Here is a 20,376-nt window from a genome sequence, read left to right on the forward strand (position 1 = left end):
GATCACATATCCCAAGCCCTAAAAAACCCTTAACTGGCTGCCATATGAAGCAAGAATACAGCCAAAGATTGCCTGCATGACTCACAAAGGCCTACATTTCAAGACCCCCATTTATGTGGCTCCAAAGCTAGAATTATCAGGGGGTGTCAGACAGTCACGAAGTGAAAGTTCGCTGCTTCTGAAACCATAGATTTTCGACAAAAAGAGAACGCATCACAGAGCATTCGCAGGTTTTGCCCCGAAGAGCTGGAACTCTCTTCCACCAGAAGTCCGTCGAATCTCATCCACAGATTCTTTCAAAAAGTGAGAAAAAATACCAAATGATCAAGTTTCTGCCATAAAAGGCCTTCGCTCTACTGATTACTAACCTGCCCTCCATTTTGATGTTCTGATGGACTACTACATAATTGTACACCTGGAAATCCCAGTTTTAGCATGCTATGCACATTTATGTAAACATTGTTTTTTTCTCTTTTTCCCCAACTACTGTATCCTATCTAGCCTGATTGTAAAGCGCTGATACCCCCTTGAGTCTTGTTCGCGCTTTACAAAACTTTATATAAAATAAAAATATTCTTGACAGTTTAAAACAAACCCTCTCTCCTAGAATTTTAAATCACTTAACACCATATAGCTGGGATAACTTCTGTGAACTTCACTTGTAGACCAAACAACTATGCAGTATCAAGTCTACATTCTTAAGTGCAGAGGTGTGGAAGTTAATAAAATATCTACTTGTCCAAGGGACAGCTTGCTTCATAAATCTACTTGTCCTGTCACAAAATTCACTTGTCCTTTGGATGGCATGTAGAGTGGCGACAAAGTATGGCAGAAATCTCATTATATAAGAGTTCTGATAATAGCCTCTTTGATTTTGAAGAGTTCATATCACAGTAGAGTTTGAATGCTAGCGATTGCCTTATATTGCCACCTTTGTACAGAGCTACATACTGGGGATGGAGGTATCGGTAAGCAATAGTTTGCCTAGGTTAGAATGCTCTTTTGAGTCTGTGCAAACTTACTAACTTGTATGTTTTATGGGTTTTCATCAGCTCATATCTAATCTTTTACAATACAGAGAATGCCTGGAAATTTACTCCTGACAAGTGCAGAAGTAAAACTTCTTCCAGGGTTGGGGGGAAAAGTGGTTAGTGGGAAAATTGACTTGACTTATTACCGCTCAACAGATTTACGCATGAGCAAAAATACACATACTTATTTGCTCGTGCTAAAATGCAGTTCACAAATATTTTGTAGCACTTGGTTTTCCTGACATACTTTTGTATATTCTTGTGAATTCATGAAAGACGTAAATCTGCACTAATACAAGGACATATACCATGGGAGCACTTTTGTGACTTTCTTCAAGAATTGGGCCCCTATTTAGGTTTGGCTTTAACCAAGACCTTTTGTTTTTATCACAATTCTCTCTATCTACTGTGAGTGACAGCATACTGCTCTTTCATAAGGAGCATTTCAGCACTTAGCAAGTAGTTTTGTTCAGTGTCAGGAACTACTGTGGCAATGTGCGGTTTTTGAGACCAAAAATATTTTAGCTTTTGCCAGTGTTTGTTATAATGATGAGGCCTGGCAGCTCAAACAACAGTAAAGGTGTACTAAAACCATGTCAAAACAAGACACAAACTGACAAAACCAAAAGGCTGACCATCAATTTCATACCTATTGGCTTTGCCATTGCTTGTTTATTTTCACATTTCCTATAATTTTATTGAAACTGGTTACAGAGATTTTCCATTAGGAGTATTTTGGGGAAATACTAGCATGCATTAACGCATAACACATTTTACTAAATGAAGCTTCAAAGAAATAGTACCTAAAATTTCACAGTAGTTGAGCAAAAAATGTCCCTAGCTGCATTTGTTTTTATGAACAATTTATTTTGAAAGCAAAGAATCCTCAATCTTGCTTTCAAGCTTTTGTATAAATTTGCAACTAATCAGAGAGCATCCTGGAAGCATTATTTTTATAGCTTCATATTGTTATACTTCGCAGACATGTGTTCACATGTTTATACTGGAACCACTGTCAGCAGTGCAGTCTGAACTTACATTTCCTTAGAGAGCGCCCCATAATAATAAAGGCTTTGTATTAACCCCTTCGCTGCTAGGCCTATTCCCAGGTGACCCCCACACCCCTTGCAAAACCAGGTCGTTTTGAGTAACGATATTTTGATGTCGCCTCAATACGTTTTCGGCCCTTGCCTGTCACGTGTACATGGGCCTCCCACACGAGTGAGGCACCATTTTTATTGGGAGACCAGGGGGTAGGAAATTTGTGTCAGCCCGGTGATGCCTAATCTTTCCCACACAAAAATTAGTGGAAAAAGTGATTTTTTCAGCTAAATTTGAGGTTTGCAGGGGATTCTGGGTAGGAAAATGTTGGTGGATCCACGCAAGCCATACCTCCCTGGAATCCCCCGGGTGTCTAGTTTTCAGAAATGTGTGGGTTTGGTAGGTTTCCCTAGCTGGCCGCCGAGCACGGGCCCAAAAAACCCAGGTGACCCCTTGCAAAACCAGGTCATCTTGGGATAGGCAATTTTGATGTCGCCTCAATATGTTTTGGGCCCTTGCCTGTCGCGGGTACTTGACCCACCCACACAAGTGAGGTACCATTTTTTTGGGAAGACTTTGGGGAATGCGGGGTGGGTGGAATTTTGTGGATCCACGCAGATTCCAGAACTTTCCACCACAGAAATGTGAGGAAAATGTGGATATTTTTAAAAACTTTGAGGTTTGCAAGGGATTCTGGGTAACAGTACCTGGTGAGAGCCAGACAAGTCACCCCATCCTGGATTCCCCTGGGTGTCTAGTTTTGAAAAATATATAGGTTTGCTATGTTTCCCTAGGTGCAGACTGCGCTAGGACCCAAAATCCACAGGTAGGCACATTCCGAAAAAAAAGTCAGTGCCTAGTGGGCTTTCTGCCATCCTGGGGAGGGGGGAAATCAGGGTCTATTGCCCCGATATGCCCCAGAGGGTCGCAGAAAGACTGTGGCTATTCTTTTGGGGGGTTGGGGGCATTGGGATGTCCATTCTGGTCAGCCCCCACCCCTGCGTATAAAAAAGCATATTCGCTGGCACATAGTGGGCTTTCTGCCCCCGCCCCCTGGGGGGCAGATCAGGGGCTACTGCCCCCATCTGACTCCTGAGAGGGGCAGAAAGAATGTGGCATCTTTTTTGGGGTGGGTGAGGGCATTGGCATGTCCATTCTTGGCAGCCCCCACCGCGAAATAGTGAGAGAAAAAGAAACCCTGGTGGCTAGGGGGCAGATAAGGTGCTATTGCCTCATCTGCCTCCCAGGGGGGTACAGAAAGACTGTAGCATTTTTTATTTGGGTGGGTCATTGGCATGCCCATTCTGGGCAGCCCCCACCCATACCTACATAAAAAAAATAAAAACCCTGGCGCTTAGTGGCCTTTTTTTCCCAGGGCCTACAAATAAATGAATCCCTGGCATTTAGGGTGCTTTCTGTCCCCAGGGGTGGGCGGATTGGGGTCTATTGCCCCCATCTGCCTCCCAGGGGGCAGAAAGACTGGAATTTTGTGGGGGAGAGGGGTGGGGTCATTGGCATGCCCATCTTGGGCAACCCCCACCCCTAAATTCATCGGGGGAAAAAACTGGTGTCTAGTGGGCTTTCTGCCCCCCCGGGGAGGGGCAGATTGGGGGCTACTGTCCTGATCTGCCCCCCAGGGGGGACAATAAGAATGTACCTTTGCGGAAGGGGTGGGGGCATTGGCATGCCCATATTGGGCAGCCTCCACCCCATATTATATATATATTTTTAAATCCCTTGTATCTTGTGGGCTTTCTGCCCCCCCCTCCCCCCGCGGGCCGCAGAAAGACTGTACCTTTCTGGCGGGAGGGGGGTGGAGGCATTGGCATGCCCATATTGGGCAGTCCCCACCCTTAATTATAATTGTAAAAAAAATCCCTGGTATCTAGTGTGCTTTCAGCTCCCCCGGATGGGGGAGAGACACTAAATTTGGGGGGCAAAAAAGACTAAATTTAGGGCATGGGGGCAGAAAGACTACATTTGCCCAAATGCATATGGGGGGGAGCAAATGCCCTTGCCAAGGGACGCTCCCCCTCCCTGGTGTCTAGGGGGTGGATCCCTGCTTGGGGATCGCCCTCCTGGGTCGATCCCCAAGCAGGGATCCACTGGGGAGGGGTACCATTGGGAAGGGGAGATTCTCCCCTTTCCAATGATAGCTCTCCCGTCTTTCTAAGTGCTCAGGTGGCTGAGATAGCCCCCTGAGCACGTAGAAAGTGAAACTGAAGTGAGCTTAAAGGCTCATTTCAGTTTCGGTCTCTGTGACATGATGTCAGCGCGACGTGCACGCTGATAGTCAGTTCACAGAAACGGTGGGGGGGGGGGGGGGGGGGGGCCTCGGGAGCCGGGGAAGCTCTTCCCCAGCTCCCGAGGCTTTGGGGAGAAAAAGGAATCCCTCTGCTGTCTGCAGCAGAGGGATTTCGTGCCCCTGTCCTCATGACAGAACCATTCCGTCATGAGCACCGAAGGGGTTAATGAACCATAAATACAAGTCTGAACAACATTAACATGTGGACACAAATATTACCTTAACTGCAGACAATGCCCTTTCCTGATCCATAATGTGGTGCTGGAAGCCTTAGGGTTCATGATGCAGAGGGATGGGCCTTCTTTTCTCAAATTCAAAATAAACATGAAAACTTCTTGGCCTGGACCCCAAACAATATGTCGTGGGCATCGGGCTATCAGAAGGGCAATAGGAATTCCACAACCCTGTATGTGCAACTAAAGGAAGGTAGAAAGTAGCTGAACAATCGGGACTCTTATCCGTTTGCAGTGGCTTATGGTCTCAGCGCATTTGACTCACAAAGTGGGTCCTCCCACAAGCTCTCAACATCTCATGAAGGCAGGCACCTATTTTGTGAATGTGACCCAAGACCCACTCTGCTCGCCTTCTCACAGGAAGCCCAATATTTACCAATCTCCCCTCTCCATCCCACCATTGATTAGGATACCAGTCACTAGCTTTTTCATGTGTGCTTCTAAATTAAGGTTGACATCTGGGCGCTTGGTGTGAATCCATAAAGCTGGTGGCCCACCTGCATAAATCGTTTTCATAACAAGCCCTCTGAACTCAGGTTCTTCAGTACAAATGATATAACAAGCAGTGCTAGAGAATAAACCTTTTTTTTATTTCTTTCTTCTTAGTACACAGAACTCAGCCCTTGTCCAAAATGGGCACGCTGATTAGATGCGGCGCCCAAGAGTCAGCAAATGGCATGCTACAGAAGATACTGGTGACATGGCAGAGTGAGATCTGCAGATACACAATGCTAATGTGGAATTCTAACATACATGAGCCATTCACGGATTATTCATGACTGCAAAAAGTGACCAGCACAACAAAGGAAGGCTACCATCACCTGAAACCACTGAAGCAAGGAATATAAGGAATGTGCTACTTACCAGTATGCATCTGTTCTTGGCATGTAGAGCTGCAGATCCACACACTAGGATAGCAGATCGCCATCTGGTGTTGGGCTTGGATGCTTGCATGTTGTTGTGATCTTTGGAAGAAGTCTTTGTGGTCACGAGATAGGTGACTCCTCCCTTGGGCATCAACTCCATCTTTAGATTGTTTGTCGCCATGATGGGAAATGATGGAGTTTGTAGAAGAGAGAGAGAGATGTCAATGTGTGATGTCTAAGTAAGACAATGCTGGAACAGATACAGGTCCCGGGGAGGTGGATGGGGGTGTGTGGATCTGCAGCTCTACATGCCAAGAACAGATAGATACTGGTAAGTAGCATATTCCGTTCGTGGCATATGAGCTGTAGATCACACACTAGGATAGACTATATATAGCAGTATCTCCCCTAGCGATGGTCACCTGTATCGGTTGCAGCAGTTTGAAATAAAGTTTTAAGGACAGGTTGGCCCACAGAAGCTTGTTGCTTTGCTTGCACGTCAACACAATAGTGTTTAGTGAAGGTGTGTGTTGTAGACCATGTGGCTGCCTTACAAATGTCTTCTAAGGGAATGTTCCCTAAGAATGCCATGGAGCCCCTATTTTGCGTGTGGAATGCGCTCTAGGGGGAACTGTTAGTGTGCGTTTGGCTTTGTGGTAGCATATTTGGATACATTTAACTATCCACCTAGCTATCCCAGATTTGGAAATGGGGTTTCCCTTATGTGGTGGAGAGAAAGCTACAAACAATTGCTTTGTTTTGCGGAATGATTTGGTTCTGTCAATGTAGTAAAGAAGGGCTCTTTTAACATCTAAGTTATGAAGAGCTCTTTCAGCTACCAAGTCTGGGTTTGGGAAGAACACTGGTAACTCTACTGATTGGTTAAGATGATAAGGAGATATGACTTTTGGAAGGAATTTCGGATTTGTCCTAAGAACCACTTTGTTACGTTGTAATTGTAAGAATGGTTCTTGTATGGTTAAAGCCTGGATTTAACTTACCCTTCTGAGGGATGTGATAGCAATAAGGAAAGCTACTTTCCATGTGAGGAACTGTAGTTTGCATTTATTAAGAGATTCAAATGGGGGTCCCATGAGCCTAGTAAGAACAATGTTTAGATTCCACACTGGAGAGGGTGGTAATCTGGGAGGAATAATTCTTTTAAGTCCTTCCATGAAGGCATTGATCGCAGGGACTCTAAAGAGTGATAAGTGTTGTCGATTTTGTAAGTAGACTGCTAATGCTGCTAGGTGTAGATGTATGGATGAGTATGCTAAATTACATCTTTGCAAGTGTAGTAAGTAGCAAATGATGTTCTGGATGGATGCATCCAGTGGATCTATATTATTGTTAATGCAGTAAATGGCAAATCTTTTCCATTTTGCAGCATAGCAAGCTCTGGTGGTAGGTCTTCTGGCTTCTTTTATAATGTTCATGCAGTCTGGTGGCAGGTTAAGGTAACCGAACTCTAGGACTTCAGGAGCCAGATCGCCAGATTCAGTTGACCTGGATCTGGGTGTCTGACCTCTCCATGGTTCTGGGTTATTAAGGACGGGGAGAGATGCAGTTTTTGGTGTGGAACTAGAGAGAGTTCCAGTAGTGTTGTGAACCATGGCTGGCGTGCCCATGTGGGAGCTACTAGGATCCGTTTGAGAGACTGCTGCCTGAGCTTGCGTACCACTAATGGAATGAGTGGGAGAGGCGGAAAAGCGTACGCAAATCTGCCTGACCAGTTCATCCATATCGCATTGCCCTTTGACTCCGGGTGGGGAAAACTGGCCGCGAAGGTTGGGCATTTTGCGTTTTCGTGTGTGGCAAACAGATCTATGTCTGGTTGGCCCCATTGGTTGAAAAAGGGCAGTAGGACTTGGGGATGTAGTTCCCATTCGTGGATCTGTTGTGTTTGTCGACTTAACAGATCGGCAATTTGATTGTGAACCCCTGGAAGGTGTTCTGCAAGTAGGTATATGTTCTGAGGAATGGCCCATCTCCAAATGTTCTGTGCGAGCTGGGACAGCTGCATAGAATTTGTGCCCCCTTGTTTTTGTATGTAATACATGGCTGTCAATTTGTCCGTCCAGATGAGGACAACTTTGTTCTGTACATGTAGTTGGAATGATTTTAGTGCTAGGAATACTGCTAGCAGTTCCAGGTAACTGATATGGAGCACTTTCTGTTGAGTGGCCCATTTGCCCTGAGTGGTGTGTCCGAAGAGATGAGCTCCCCATCCTGTGAGTGATGCGTCTATTTTCATCACTATCTGTGGAAGAGGCTCTAGGAACGGTCACCCTTTGGACAAGTTTGTTATGTTACACCATTGTAGAGAGCGATGTGTGCGGCTGTCCACCAACACCAGATCTGTGAGTTGTCCATGAGCCTGGTTCCACTGACGTGCTAGACATTCTTGCAAGGGACGCATTTGAAGTCTTGCATAAGGCACAATGAAGATGCAAGACGCCATCATGCCTATGAGTTGCATGAACACTCTTGCTGGAAGAAAGTGTTGGATTTGAAATTTTGTGATAAGAGCTTGTATATTGGCTATCCTGGCTGGGCTGGGATATGCTAGGGCTGTGGAGGTGTTTATGGTGGCTCCTAGATACTGGTGTATATGGGAGGGTTGGAGATGAGACTTGAGATAGTTGATTGTGAACCCCAAGTTGTGTAACATTTGGATGGTTTGGTGAGTGTGTAGAACACATTTGTTGAATGACTTGGCTTTTATTAGCCAGTTGTCTAGATACGGGAAGACATGAATTTGTTGTCTTCTGTGATGTGCTGCTACTACTGCCAGACACTTTGTGAATACTCTGGGCGAGGTTGTTACCCCGAATGGAATGACTGTGAACTGGTAGTGTTGTCCATCCACCACAAACCTTAGATACTTCCAGTGAGCAGGATGTATGGGAATGTGGAAGTAGGCGTCCTTGAGATCTAGTGTGGCAAGGAAATCGCCTTGTTGCAGCAGTGGGAGCACTTGCTGAAGAGTGATAATATGGAAATGATCTGAGTGTATATACAGATTTAGGGGTTTGAGGTCGAGTATTGGTCTTAGAGTCCCGCCCTTTTTGGGGATTAGGAAGTAGAGTGAGTATACCCCTGTCCCTTGATGTTCTAAGGGAACTGGCTCTATTGCGTGTTTTTGGAGCAGTGAGAGAACCTGTTGTTTGAGGAGCGTAAGATGGTCTAGTGACATTGAACGCTGTCTGGGTGGTATATGGGGTGGGGGGTAGTTGTAAGTTTCAGGCAGTAACCATACTGGATAATTTGTCTTACCCACTTGTCTGTTGTGATGGAGTTCCAGACAGGTAGGAACTGTATTAGTCTGCCCCCGACTGGAGTGGAATGGTCTGGGGGGAGCGGAGGAAAGTCACTGTTTTGTGGCAGGGGAGGTGCGAGTATTATTACCTCGACCTCGTCCCTTGTTGTTGTTTCCTCTGTATCCGCCTCTAAAATATCCTCTACTGGGGGATGTTTGTGTAGTGGCTTTGAATGTAGATGAGGTGTCTGCGCCCATATTTTTGGAGGCTCCTCTGTAGAAGGAGCGCCGAAAGGAGCCACGTGCTTGTGGAGACTGTAATGCTTCCATGGACTTAGCAGTCTTGGTGTCCTTTTTCATTTTTTCAAGGGCAGTGTCTACGGCTGGCCTAAATAGCTGTTCTTGGTTGAATGGCTGACTAAGTATGGTAGTTTGTACCTCTGGCTTAAAGCCTCAAATACGTAGCCAGGCATGTCGTCTAAGGAGCACACTGGTGTTAATTGCTCTAGAGGCGGTGTCTGCGGCATCAAGTGCACATTTAATTGACGCATTTGAAATAAGCTTTCCCTCTTGGATAAGGTCATTTGCCTGGGTTTTATACTGTTCAGGCAGATGTTGTAAGAGTTTTTCTAACTGGTCATAGTGTGCCCTGTCATATAGTGCTAGTAGTGCTTGGGTGTTGGCAATACGCCAATGATTAGCGACTTGTCCTGCTACTCTTTTGCCAGAGGCTTCTAGCAGTTTGGATTCTTTGTCCTTTGTATCTCCTGTGGTTTGGGAGTTGACGCGTTTCCTAGCATTGGAAATGACCAAAGAATCCAAAGGCAACTGTCCTTTGATGCAAGTAGGATCTTCAGGGGCAGGCCTATATTTCTTTTCTATTCTAGGGTTAAGAACCCTGGCACGGACGGGGTCTTTAAATACCTCGGGGCGTGCTTAATGACTCCTTTGATCATAGGTAGTATTTGTACTGACTTTTGAGATTGTTCAAAAGTATCTAAGAGGAAGTCTTCCTCTGGTGCGTCGGAGTGCATTGTAACGCCATGATAAAGTGCCGCTCTATTTAATAATTGTCCAAACCCTAGGTGATCATCTGGGGGAGATGGTTTGGAGGGATATGGCTGCAGTTCTGGCATGTCTGTTGGGAGAGGGCATGCCCAATCATCAAGTGGCGAGGTATCTGGATCCATGAACGGGTCATTAGGATCACCCCCACCCCCCCTAGGTCATCATCATCATCATCATCATCTGGAGGTGGTGTATGTGGTGGAGAAGTTACAGGTAAGGGTGATGTAGGCAGAGGAGGTGGGTTAAAAGGCAGTATAGGAGAGGAAGGGGGCATAGGCGATGTTGCAGAGTCCTTCCTGTGTACAGAAACTGGAGCAGATGGTGTGTCCAGTTTTCGTTTTTTACATGGCACAGCCATGACATGTCCAGTCTTTGGGTTAATATAAATGTTTTTCTGCCTTGGATCGATGGGATCTGGGCGAAAAAGTTTTTGTTCCTCAGGAACAGTTTTCGGTGCCTATTTTTTTGGTTCTGAGCGAGGATTTGGCTGATCCGTGTAGGTTTTGGCTTTATGAGGTGTATCAGAGTCCTTAGCCGTTTGTTTCGGTGCCGATGGTGGTTTCGGAGCCGAAGCTGAATTTTTAGGCTTGGGAACCTTCGGTGCCGGTTTATCTATGGGCCTTGGCGTTTTCAGGGCCGAAGGCGTCGGAGCCGATTTCGGTGCAGAGTGGTCTTTTGGCTTCGCTGCCGAAGGTGCCGGTGGGACAATGACATGCGGTTTGCTCGGTCCCGAGCTACCGGAAGGCTTGTGTTGTTTCTTCGGAGTCGAGCCCGGAGGCGGGGCTTCTGAAGGATGTTTTCGGTCTCGACTGGGGCCAACAGGCGAAGTCTTGGCCACTGCCTTTGGTTTTGGAGGGGTTGGGGCAGGGGCAGTAGTACTCGCACGTTACCCAGGAGTGATGGGGTCGTCTGAGTCCTCTGCTTCGGAGATGATTTTGAGATCCTCGGAATCTTCTGGGACATCGGGGCCTTCATCAAAGATGTCCTCTGGTTCTGGAGCTGGTCTCTGTGCCATGATGTGTCTTCGAGCCCTTCGATCTCGAATGGTCTTTTTCGATCGAAAGGATGCACAGGCTGGACAGCTGGACTCGTCGTGTTCAGGTGATAGGCACAGGTTGCAGACCTTGTGATGGTCACTGCATGGAAATTTTGCTCCACACTGGGGGCATTTTTTGAAAGGCGTCCTTTCCATGAGCCGTAGGCCTTACGGCATGGATAGGCCCAGCGGCCCGGGTCGACGTCCGGAATCGAGCCGATGAAATCGATGATGAAGGTGTTTTGATGGTTTTTGTGGAAATTTTGCGCTTCGAGAAGCTTGGAATTGAGATTTCCAACCGGAGCGGAAAAGTTGCACCCGAACCCAATGGCGGGAAAAAAACAATCTAAAGATGGATTTGATGTCCATGGGCACTATCGTCCAAGGGAGGAGTCACCTATCTCGTGACCACAAAGACTTCTTCCAAAGACAACAACAACGTGCAAGCATCCGAGCCCAACACCAGATGGCGATCTACTATCCTAGTGTGTGATCTGCGGCTCATATGCCTCGAACATACCTTTCCAAATAGTGCCCCAAACAATTATACAAACGTTAACATATGCTTGGTATAAAAAAAAATGTGAAACCGTCTCAGAATGGGATGCCTTGTGAGGAGTACAGCAAAAGACAAGACGGATGCATATAAACGTTTATTTAAAGATCCTAAAATGATCTTCAAATACTAAAGCAAGGTGTTAAGAAATTAAAGCACATTATTTAATAGAAGAACATTGGTCTGCTAATCTAGATGAATACAATTACCTTCCGGTCACTTCACAGTCTAAATGTCTACTTCTACAGTGCCTTCCTGGCAGTTATTACAGAGAAGAATGTTTCAACAGACTTGATTACAGTAGTAGACCACCTAGAATGACAAGGATACCCGTTGGGTGACAACTGCGCTATATACGAATTTTATACAATACAATACAAGCACAGTATAAGACCACCACCAAGGGGATACCAGGTTGGAAGATCGTGCAAGAGACACGAGCACATCTAATCACAGTGGCAATAGCAGAGTAAGCTAACCCAAGGTGACAGTAAGACTAAGACTGGAACGGTGACCAGCAGGGGCGATCACTGTGAAAGATACCCCAAGAGGGCCTTTTGAATGGGCATTCAGAGTAAAGATTCCATGACAAACAGGGATAACGCAGGAGGTACTATCACAATGAATCATCCTCCATAAGTATTTACAGTAAAACAAGACCACACATACTGTTAGTTGTAGGTAATTACTACACAGGATTACCTGGATTAAATGCAGAGGGCAAATATTTCCCAAGAGCTTTAAAATTATTATGCGACTTAAGAAGTCAAGTTGTGTAACCGTAGATAAACTGCAAAAAAGTTCGGCCATACAGCATACTTGCATGTGAAAAATATTGACAATACGTAGGATTCACAGTCTTATGCTTGCTACATAAAGTTATGACCTACACACACTACTTACAGTCTTGGGATGATATTTCCAGCATACTGCACAAGCTCGTATAGATCAGACACTTTCCTCCCCTTGGCGAACTCATCAGTCAAGTAGACCTCCAGGTAGTGCAATTCATCCGAAATGGCCATGTCTGATTATTCATTAAGTCTTATAAAATAGAATGAAAAATATATTTGCACCCCTGCCTGGAGAACCATTTTTAAAAGGTTATTTAAAAATAATTTTTAATAAGGAAGTAGAGATATACATTGGTTTGAGAGATAGCATATGCTTAAACATTTGCACTTTTCGTATTGGATCCTCAGTAGAATCCAACAGTGTTTTTTTCATCCTAGTCCATAAATACTGCAGGAATTTAGGGGTCTGAAGTGCAAAGCCCTTTTGCAGTTGCAAACACTGTGATGCGCACAATCATAGAATTTTTCAATCACTGAAGGGCTTTTTACACTTTACTTAAGCCCTTTTTATAAGTTGTAAAAGTCTTTTCTTTTAAACAGAGGCAACACCTGTTGTTTTCATGGGAACAGGCTACTGTAAAATAAAAAAATAAAAATATAGTTTCCCGTTGGGAATGCACATGGATGATGGTCTGTTAACTCTTGTAGACCATCATCGAGACATTCAGACCCAAGCACATAGGATCGTAAATTGACAAATGCCAAATTAATATTCAATAGGCAGGCCTTTTTGTGACTCTTTGCAAATGGAGAATTTGTGATGAGATCTATTAGTACATAGGTCACGTTGCCAAATTCATTCCCATTCGTAAACTAGTCCACGTGCAACGTTCAAAACTCTGGTTTGTGAATGGGAATTGTACAAGTCCCTAAGAGTATTAAAATTCTATGGAGAATGTCTGACCTGTAACAAAGTAGTTCTAAACTAGTTATGATAAAAATACACAAACTGATCAAGTCCTGCCTCACAACAATGCTGAACTGAGTTAAAATGAGAAACCCAAGTCCCATATTAATTTTAAAGCAATAACTATTTGGGCTGGCTCCATAAGGGATGCACAAATAGATAGACATTACACCGACGTCCTTAAAAGAAAATAAATCCAGTGATGAATCCCGCGGAGCTTCATTCTCAGCTGAGGGGAATTATTTTACATATACAGGGCACTGATAGTGAGCCCCACCTTTTCACCAAATTGTGATTAGGTGGTCGAGTCACAATGTAGTCGCATGCCCATAAGGTGTTGACTCAAACTAAACTGCCATAAAACAGCTGCCTTGACTCAAACTGCCTGGCTTAGGAGTAGACCACAAACAACATCCCTCAATATAGTTCATAATCCAATGAGCAATAAGAGTTCCTTCAAGAATTAATCGTTAAACCCAAGAGAGCAGATGGCATGGTTTGGGCCAAATAACCTGCAACAGTTCAAAAACAGAGAGGTAAAGCAATTAAGAAGCATTCCATTAGTCAGTTTTAGAAAACATGATTCACGGACACTGAGGAACCATCAGAGAACTCATATGCTAGACTTTTTCTCCTCAGAAACTAGGCCAGCGGTTCACTTACTAAGAATAAGTCTTAAGTTCACAGAAACAGGCCAGGCGACACTAGGCCTTTAAGAGATGGCAGGGTAAAACGAATAGAAACTCCTGCAAGCATGCAAGAAATTGTGAGAAAAGAACATTTTTCTACAGTCCTTTCAGCTTTATCGTTGTGCACATTCCTAGCAGTGGGATTTAATGAGGCCCCACTGTGAAGGTAAACTGAGAAGTGCCTGCGCTCACATTGGCATTAATGAAGGAGCAGATGATTGAATTGTAGATCACGACTGGCACAGAGGTAAAACGAAAAGTTAATGGATGCTAATGGCACACATTTACATGTCTTTTAATCAAAAACAAAAACATTGGCAGCTCTCAACAAATGATTATTTTCTCATTTCTGCTTCCACATAATGACACAGAAAGCTATTAGAATGGAAGGGGGCTGTGCTACCCATTAGACTAATAGGGGAAAAAGTGAGAACATGAAGAGATTATGGCAACATTGCAATTTCAAAACTGCAGAAAAGGCAATTTCTACCACTGCATAACAGTGAAAAAATGAACTAATGCAAAATTCTAAACAAACGGTGCGTGCACTGGTAGTGATCTATAAGGGGAGCTTAATTTTAATACCCTATATATTCATACACTTGTTAAGGGTAGAGAGCATGATAAAGCAATTTCAATATAATGGAAAAAACCTGAATAATCTTAAATGAAATGCAGCTGTCTAACGAGGGGTCTCTGTGCGATGGGGCCCAGATTAGCACCTAAAGTGAGCATGTAGGTACTGGAAGAAGCAAGGGTGCAAACATTAGGGCCCTGGGGGAAAGGGTATTGTTGCAAACAAATAGTGAGTGTCAGTGTGTAATTCACTAAATGACCTTGCCTACTTACTCAAATATGTATGTACTCACTTCTTCAGATTTAATTAACATTTGACTGGTTTACAGCAGGAAACCTAAAACATAAAGAAAGCTATTTTCTTAAAATACATATTAAAAGAATAAAAGAAAGTGAAAGAAAGAAAAACCACATGGTCAAACAGAAACGAATTTGGGTGCGATTCTGTTAAACGTGGAACTAATCAGTAGTGCACTGACACTACTCGTGTCCATTGAAGTGTGGGAGAATAGTCTTACTATGGCAATACACTGAATAATTACGCTATTACAGCACAAGGACAGAGAAAACACACATATGACTTTTATATATAGCTTTTAGGGAAAACGATTAGCATGATACTGAGTTCTACATCAGTTTTTCAAAACTATGAAGTCACAACAGTGGGAAAATAGCTGTTTTTACATCACCAAGGCAAGCCATTCTTCACTAATTTTCACCCACCTCGCCTACGTCTCCAAAGATCCGAGCGAATTCATCAATCAATCACAAAACTTTATTCGGTATAAAAAAATACCATAAAAGTACAGATAAAATACATCAGATTTAAAAAAACAGTTTAACAGTCTAAAATTCTCCATAATACACATTCGACATATCAAACAATGGGTGCCCCTCCCTTCAACCAATTCATTTATGGGACCATGAGCACAGGGTAACTTCCCGGTCAGCCTAAATTCTCCCCATTTCCCCTAGTTGCTCTAAGCCTGACCACTACCCTAAAAAATGTACAGTACAATACAGAGTCAAAGCATCTGAGGACAATTTTAGAAAATAACAAGGCCACTCTTGCGTGTTTAAATCTAGATTTCTTTAAAATTCTCTTTAAAAAAAGGCTCCTTGGCTTTGAATAAAAGGGACATAATAAAGAGTGAAGGGTATCCTGTGGAGAACGTTGGTCGCAGCCACATGGTCCCTTTATCTCTATGGACGGTGTACATCCTGCCGGGTCAACTAGTACGTGATGCAAAAGATTTAACCTAAACCGTGTCATTATGAATCTATCATGGGCATTATAGAAATAAGACAGATAAGGTTCAATGCCCATGGATGTTCTAGTTAAGAGATATTCTCTATCTGACGGCTTAGTCAGCTCCCTGTCTTCCCGGAGTGTTGTGACGTGCTTAAAGAACCTATCCTTAATCAGAGTCTTATCCTGCATAGATATTTTAGAGGGGTTAGTAAAAAGGTCTGCACAACCTATTCCTTCGAGGGAGTCCTTAACGTACTTTAGCCATGGGATATTCAGCCCCTGATCACAGGCCAGGCAGTCTGCAATGACCTGCCTACTAAATGATGCCTCTGTGTTTGCCCAAATTTTGACAAAGCAGATTAGGGGTTTAACTCCCAGCATGTCCCTGATGTAGTGAGCGTCAAGTTCTTTGTGGATGATATGGGATGGCGTGCTCTGTGGCACTTTGAGCAAACGCCGAAAATACTTATTTTCCTCTATTTGTAGTTGCTTCACATCAATAAAACCCCATACCTCACTACCAAACAAGACTTTGGCCCAACACATTGAGGTGTATAACCTCAAAATTTCCTCAGGTGACCAACGACCTAACCTATGTGCAAAATTCATGATCGCCCCAGAGCAACTAGTTAAAATACGACATTTCTCCTCTATTAAATATTTAAAATGTAAGTGGCCGTCAAATAAAATCCCCAGGTACTAAAAAGAATGTACTTTGCCCAGACGATGTTCACCAATAGTATACTTGTACGTTTTACTTCCATAATATATGACTGACAGATTGGGAGACAAATCTAAATTCTCCATGAAACGAACAAAGCCATCTATCAAAATCTGTAGCCCTTTGGGTGTGCGGGCCAAAAGGACCGCGTCGTCCGCATAAAGCAGGACGGGGATCCCTCAAGAGCCAATGCTAGGTGTATCAACCTTTAAAGTGCTAAGTGCCTGATCAAGAAAGGGGCCAGAATGCAGCCTTGTCTGACCCCACTAAAACATGCAAAAGGTTCTGTAGTATTTCCCTCCTGGTTATATCGGACCGTGGCAGTGGCGTTCCAGTGCAAAGTTTTTAAAATATTAATAAGTCCTGGGTCCACATCAAGGTCACCCATGATTGCCCATAATTTTCCTCGGTTGACATGGTCAAAGGCCGCCGTCAAGTCCATGAATGCCAGGTACACGTTACCCTTACTGGCGATGGTGTACTTGGCTGAGAGGAGATATAAATTAAGACATTGATCAGTTGTTGACTTCCCAGGCCTAAAACCAAATTGAGTGTCAGTTATAATATGCTGGTCCTCTGCCCAATTCATTAATCGGCTGAGGATGGCCCTCTCTAAGACCTCTGCAGAAACATCTATTAGGGAGATTGGTCTATAACAGAGTGGGCTGTCTTTATTTCCATTTTTGAAAATGGGGACTATCGTGGCTGTTGACCAGGATGATGGCATAGCAGTATCGACTGCTGCATTAATGACTCTTGTCACGATGGGCGCCCATAAATCTACCTTGCTCAGAAAGAGATCAGGTGGAATCCCATCTGGACCTGCGGCCTTATTTCGGGTCAGACCTTCAATCCCTGCCTTGATCTCACCCAAAGAAAATCTTATCTCAGTGATGTTCCGTTCCCCACTATTGTCCCCCGCCTGGGTGTTATCTATGAAATGGTTATAGAGCCCAGAGAAGTGCTCTTGCCATTGCCCTGGCAGAATGTTATTAGCTATCCTAGGTGTATTTGCCTCTTGGTAACAGGGGTTATTTGTGACTTCCAGAAGGCAGTTGCATCTTTTAACTCCATCGCCTCCATCAGATCCTCCCAGGCTTGGTGGTGTAATTTTATTTTACGGCCTTTAACAGCTAACTTATAGTTTGCCCAACAAAGAGTCACCCTGCCCATGTCTCTTGGGGAAGATTTTAGAGCAACTTTCAGCTCTCTTAAGGCACGGGAGCATTTTGATCAAACCATCTTGGGTCTTACGATTTTAGTTCTGTTTGATGTTGATCTGAGCAGACCATCAATTAATTAATTTGGCAACACCCTCGAAAGCCCTAACTAATTCAGTCCCCTCCAGGTCTAAGCAGCTCGTGATAGCTTGTTCACCGTCTTTCATTAGTGCTCTATAGAAAACTTCCCCGTTAGCCAGTGACTATCTCAACCTCCCATCTTGATCTGTGGCACTTACCTTCCCTCCCCCCCCCCCCCCCCCCCCCCAATCAGTTGACTTCTTACAGAGATTTAACTCCGCAAAAGACAGGACAAGAGGGTTATGGTCGCTAAAAATGCTAAAATTCTAAAACCTGACACCCATTTTTTTTCAGTGTCGTGGAGACAAAGATGAAATCAATGAATGAAGCACATCCTCTGCCTTTAAATGTGTGAGGGATCGTTTTATTCTTGGCAACTTCAACCAGATCCATGGTGTGTGTGAGGGCATGCACATTTAATAATTTACAAAGTGACTTTCCCTCCTTGGTATGTTCCATGTGCGGGCCCTCTTCCAATGTGCATGTAGACCAGTTCCCACACATAACTATCAGATTTGGGCATAAGTGGCAATTGAAGTCGCCAGCTAAGACCAGATTGGGGGCAGTCCCCCCTTGCTCTTGTGTTTGAATGAGCCTGCCGTCTAGCTCTTGCAAGCTTACAGTACCCTGCCCCGATTGCGTTGCATTATAAAAATGTATAAGAATTAACTTGTGACCTCTGTTGTGGAACCTAAGCCCCTGCACAATATCTGAATAACAGTCCAAGTCAGTCCATCTGCCCTGTAACCAGAGATCAACAAATGTGATCAGCCCTCCCCTACCTCTCCCTGATGATGCCTTACGGGCCGGTACAAAGTAGGTCTTATAACCCTCTAGATAGAAGGAACTGTTCACCACTTCCCGTGTTTCCTGTAGCCAGATAATTTTAAAATTTCCTTATATAGAGTACCCAATTTTCATTCTTACATTTAGAGGATAAACCTGCTATATTCCAGGAAACTAACTTGAATACTCTCTCATTTTGCCTGTCTGCAGTGACCAATGTCAGACTGGTGTGGGGCCCTTCGTCCTCCATGTTTAGGTCACTAAGTTCTTGTAATCGTGCTAAGGTGGGGTCTGAACCGGTTTGACTTACTACTCCCCCGGATGTGATCAGTACTTCTGTCGTTCCCGGGTCTAGGATGATAGCTTTGCTTGCATGGACATGAACCTCTTTAACTTCCCCGGGCGGGCCCAGTCAATCCATGTCATTTAAATCTCTGGCATTACTAAGGGGGGCGTAAAAGTTGTATGTCGGGACTCTAAAACCTCCCTCATATTCTCCCGCCCGATGCCCCATATGTTCCTGCAGGTTATAGGAAATCATCGTGTGTTGATAAAAATAGCTCAGTGGGACCATTTTAATACTTAGGCCTCCCTCATCTTGATAGAGCCCCTTGCACAGAGTGAGCAGCTTACGCACGAGCTTGGGGTACCTTAAGGTCACAATAACGCAGTCCCCTGAGAAAGCTTTCCTGGTGCTGCCGATCCAAGATACTCTCCTAGCCATCAGAATGTGCCTATAGTCGGTAATGTTAAAACCTGCATTCCTGACCAACCAATGAGCTGTCTTGTTAATCAGCATTGATGTAGATTCTTCTCTATCATTCGAGCAGGCTGGAACACCTGTCAGAACCACAGTATATGGGCATGAGGTAGATCTAAAACTGGCAGATCTACGGTACATCGGGAACTTTGTGCCGACAACTCCCTAAGATTTTGGTGTGGGGTGGCTTTATCCACTGTGTTAATGTGGGCTGTTTGCTGTGCTGAGATATAACCTGCAGTCCCCACCCTCAGGCCCCTATATCCCCTGGTGGTAGTGCTTGTGTTATTTCTATTTACAGCCAGGGGGACTGGGTGTGACACTCTAGTGTCCCCATCTTGTAAACCTATATGCTGTTTTCCATTTCCCCCCCCCCCTCGCCCACTGGTATTGCAGGTACTGCTTGGGGTTTAGGATGTTCCACTGCATACGGACTAGCATCACTGGTAGGTGCCTTAGTCTGGGCCAGGAGTAACAAAAGTGTTTCCTCTATTGACCTTAATCTACCTAAAATAGGCCCCAAAAGGACAGTTATCAGTGTTTCAGCTCTTTTCCAATACTCAAGATCACCCCCCAACTCTACGCTAGCACATTCACCATTGTGGGACGTTTGACTGATATCTAGGTCTACTGTATCCAAGGGACTAGTTACTTGTGTTGCTGGCTTGGTTTTTTGTTTCTTATTACGTGTAGGTTTGAGAGACGCCCCACCCCTAGTGCGCTTTGCTGGCGGCTCATCGCTATTTGAGGGCTTGGTGGTGCTGACATTGCAAAGTTTAGGGACCCTCTTCAAACGGGTAATGGCCTCCCCCCGCCTATGCGTGCTGCAGTTACATTGCTTGTGATAGGCGGTGTCGACGTTGTAGCCCCAGCTCCCTCCCCTGCAACGTTCTGAGGAAGGCTGATACAAGCAGATTGTTCCTCTGTTAGTTCTTGTGACAGGCATACTAACAAAGGTGGCGAGGCACTGGGAATGGCCCTTTCCCTGTTTGAACTACTACCAGGTACAGTCGAGCACGAATGGTCCTTTCCATTGGGGGATTTGGCCATTGCCATACTACCCATAGACGAACGTTTTTGAGTCACGAGGGTGTCCAGGGAAAGTCTTTTTACCGTGAGCTGAATCTGGTGGGTC

At 44.6% G+C, this 20,376-nt stretch overlaps 1 protein-coding gene across 1 annotated transcript in view; it reads right to left on the reverse strand.

Annotated features, from left to right (window-relative positions):
- The window catches only part of VPS35 (VPS35 retromer complex component), a 364,228-nt gene that overhangs the window by 262,097 nt on the left and 81,755 nt on the right, over window positions 1-20,376 (reverse strand). The window contains exon 4 of the mRNA XM_085638094.1: window positions 12,299-12,422. Within this exon, the coding sequence (XP_085494220.1) occupies window positions 12,299-12,422 (124 nt within the window). The remainder of the gene's footprint in view (window positions 1-12,298; window positions 12,423-20,376) is intronic.

This window comes from Triturus cristatus, chromosome 12 (assembly GCF_964204655.1).
Source record: "Triturus cristatus chromosome 12, aTriCri1.1, whole genome shotgun sequence".
In the NCBI taxonomy this organism is placed as follows: domain Eukaryota; kingdom Metazoa; phylum Chordata; class Amphibia; order Caudata; family Salamandridae; genus Triturus; species Triturus cristatus.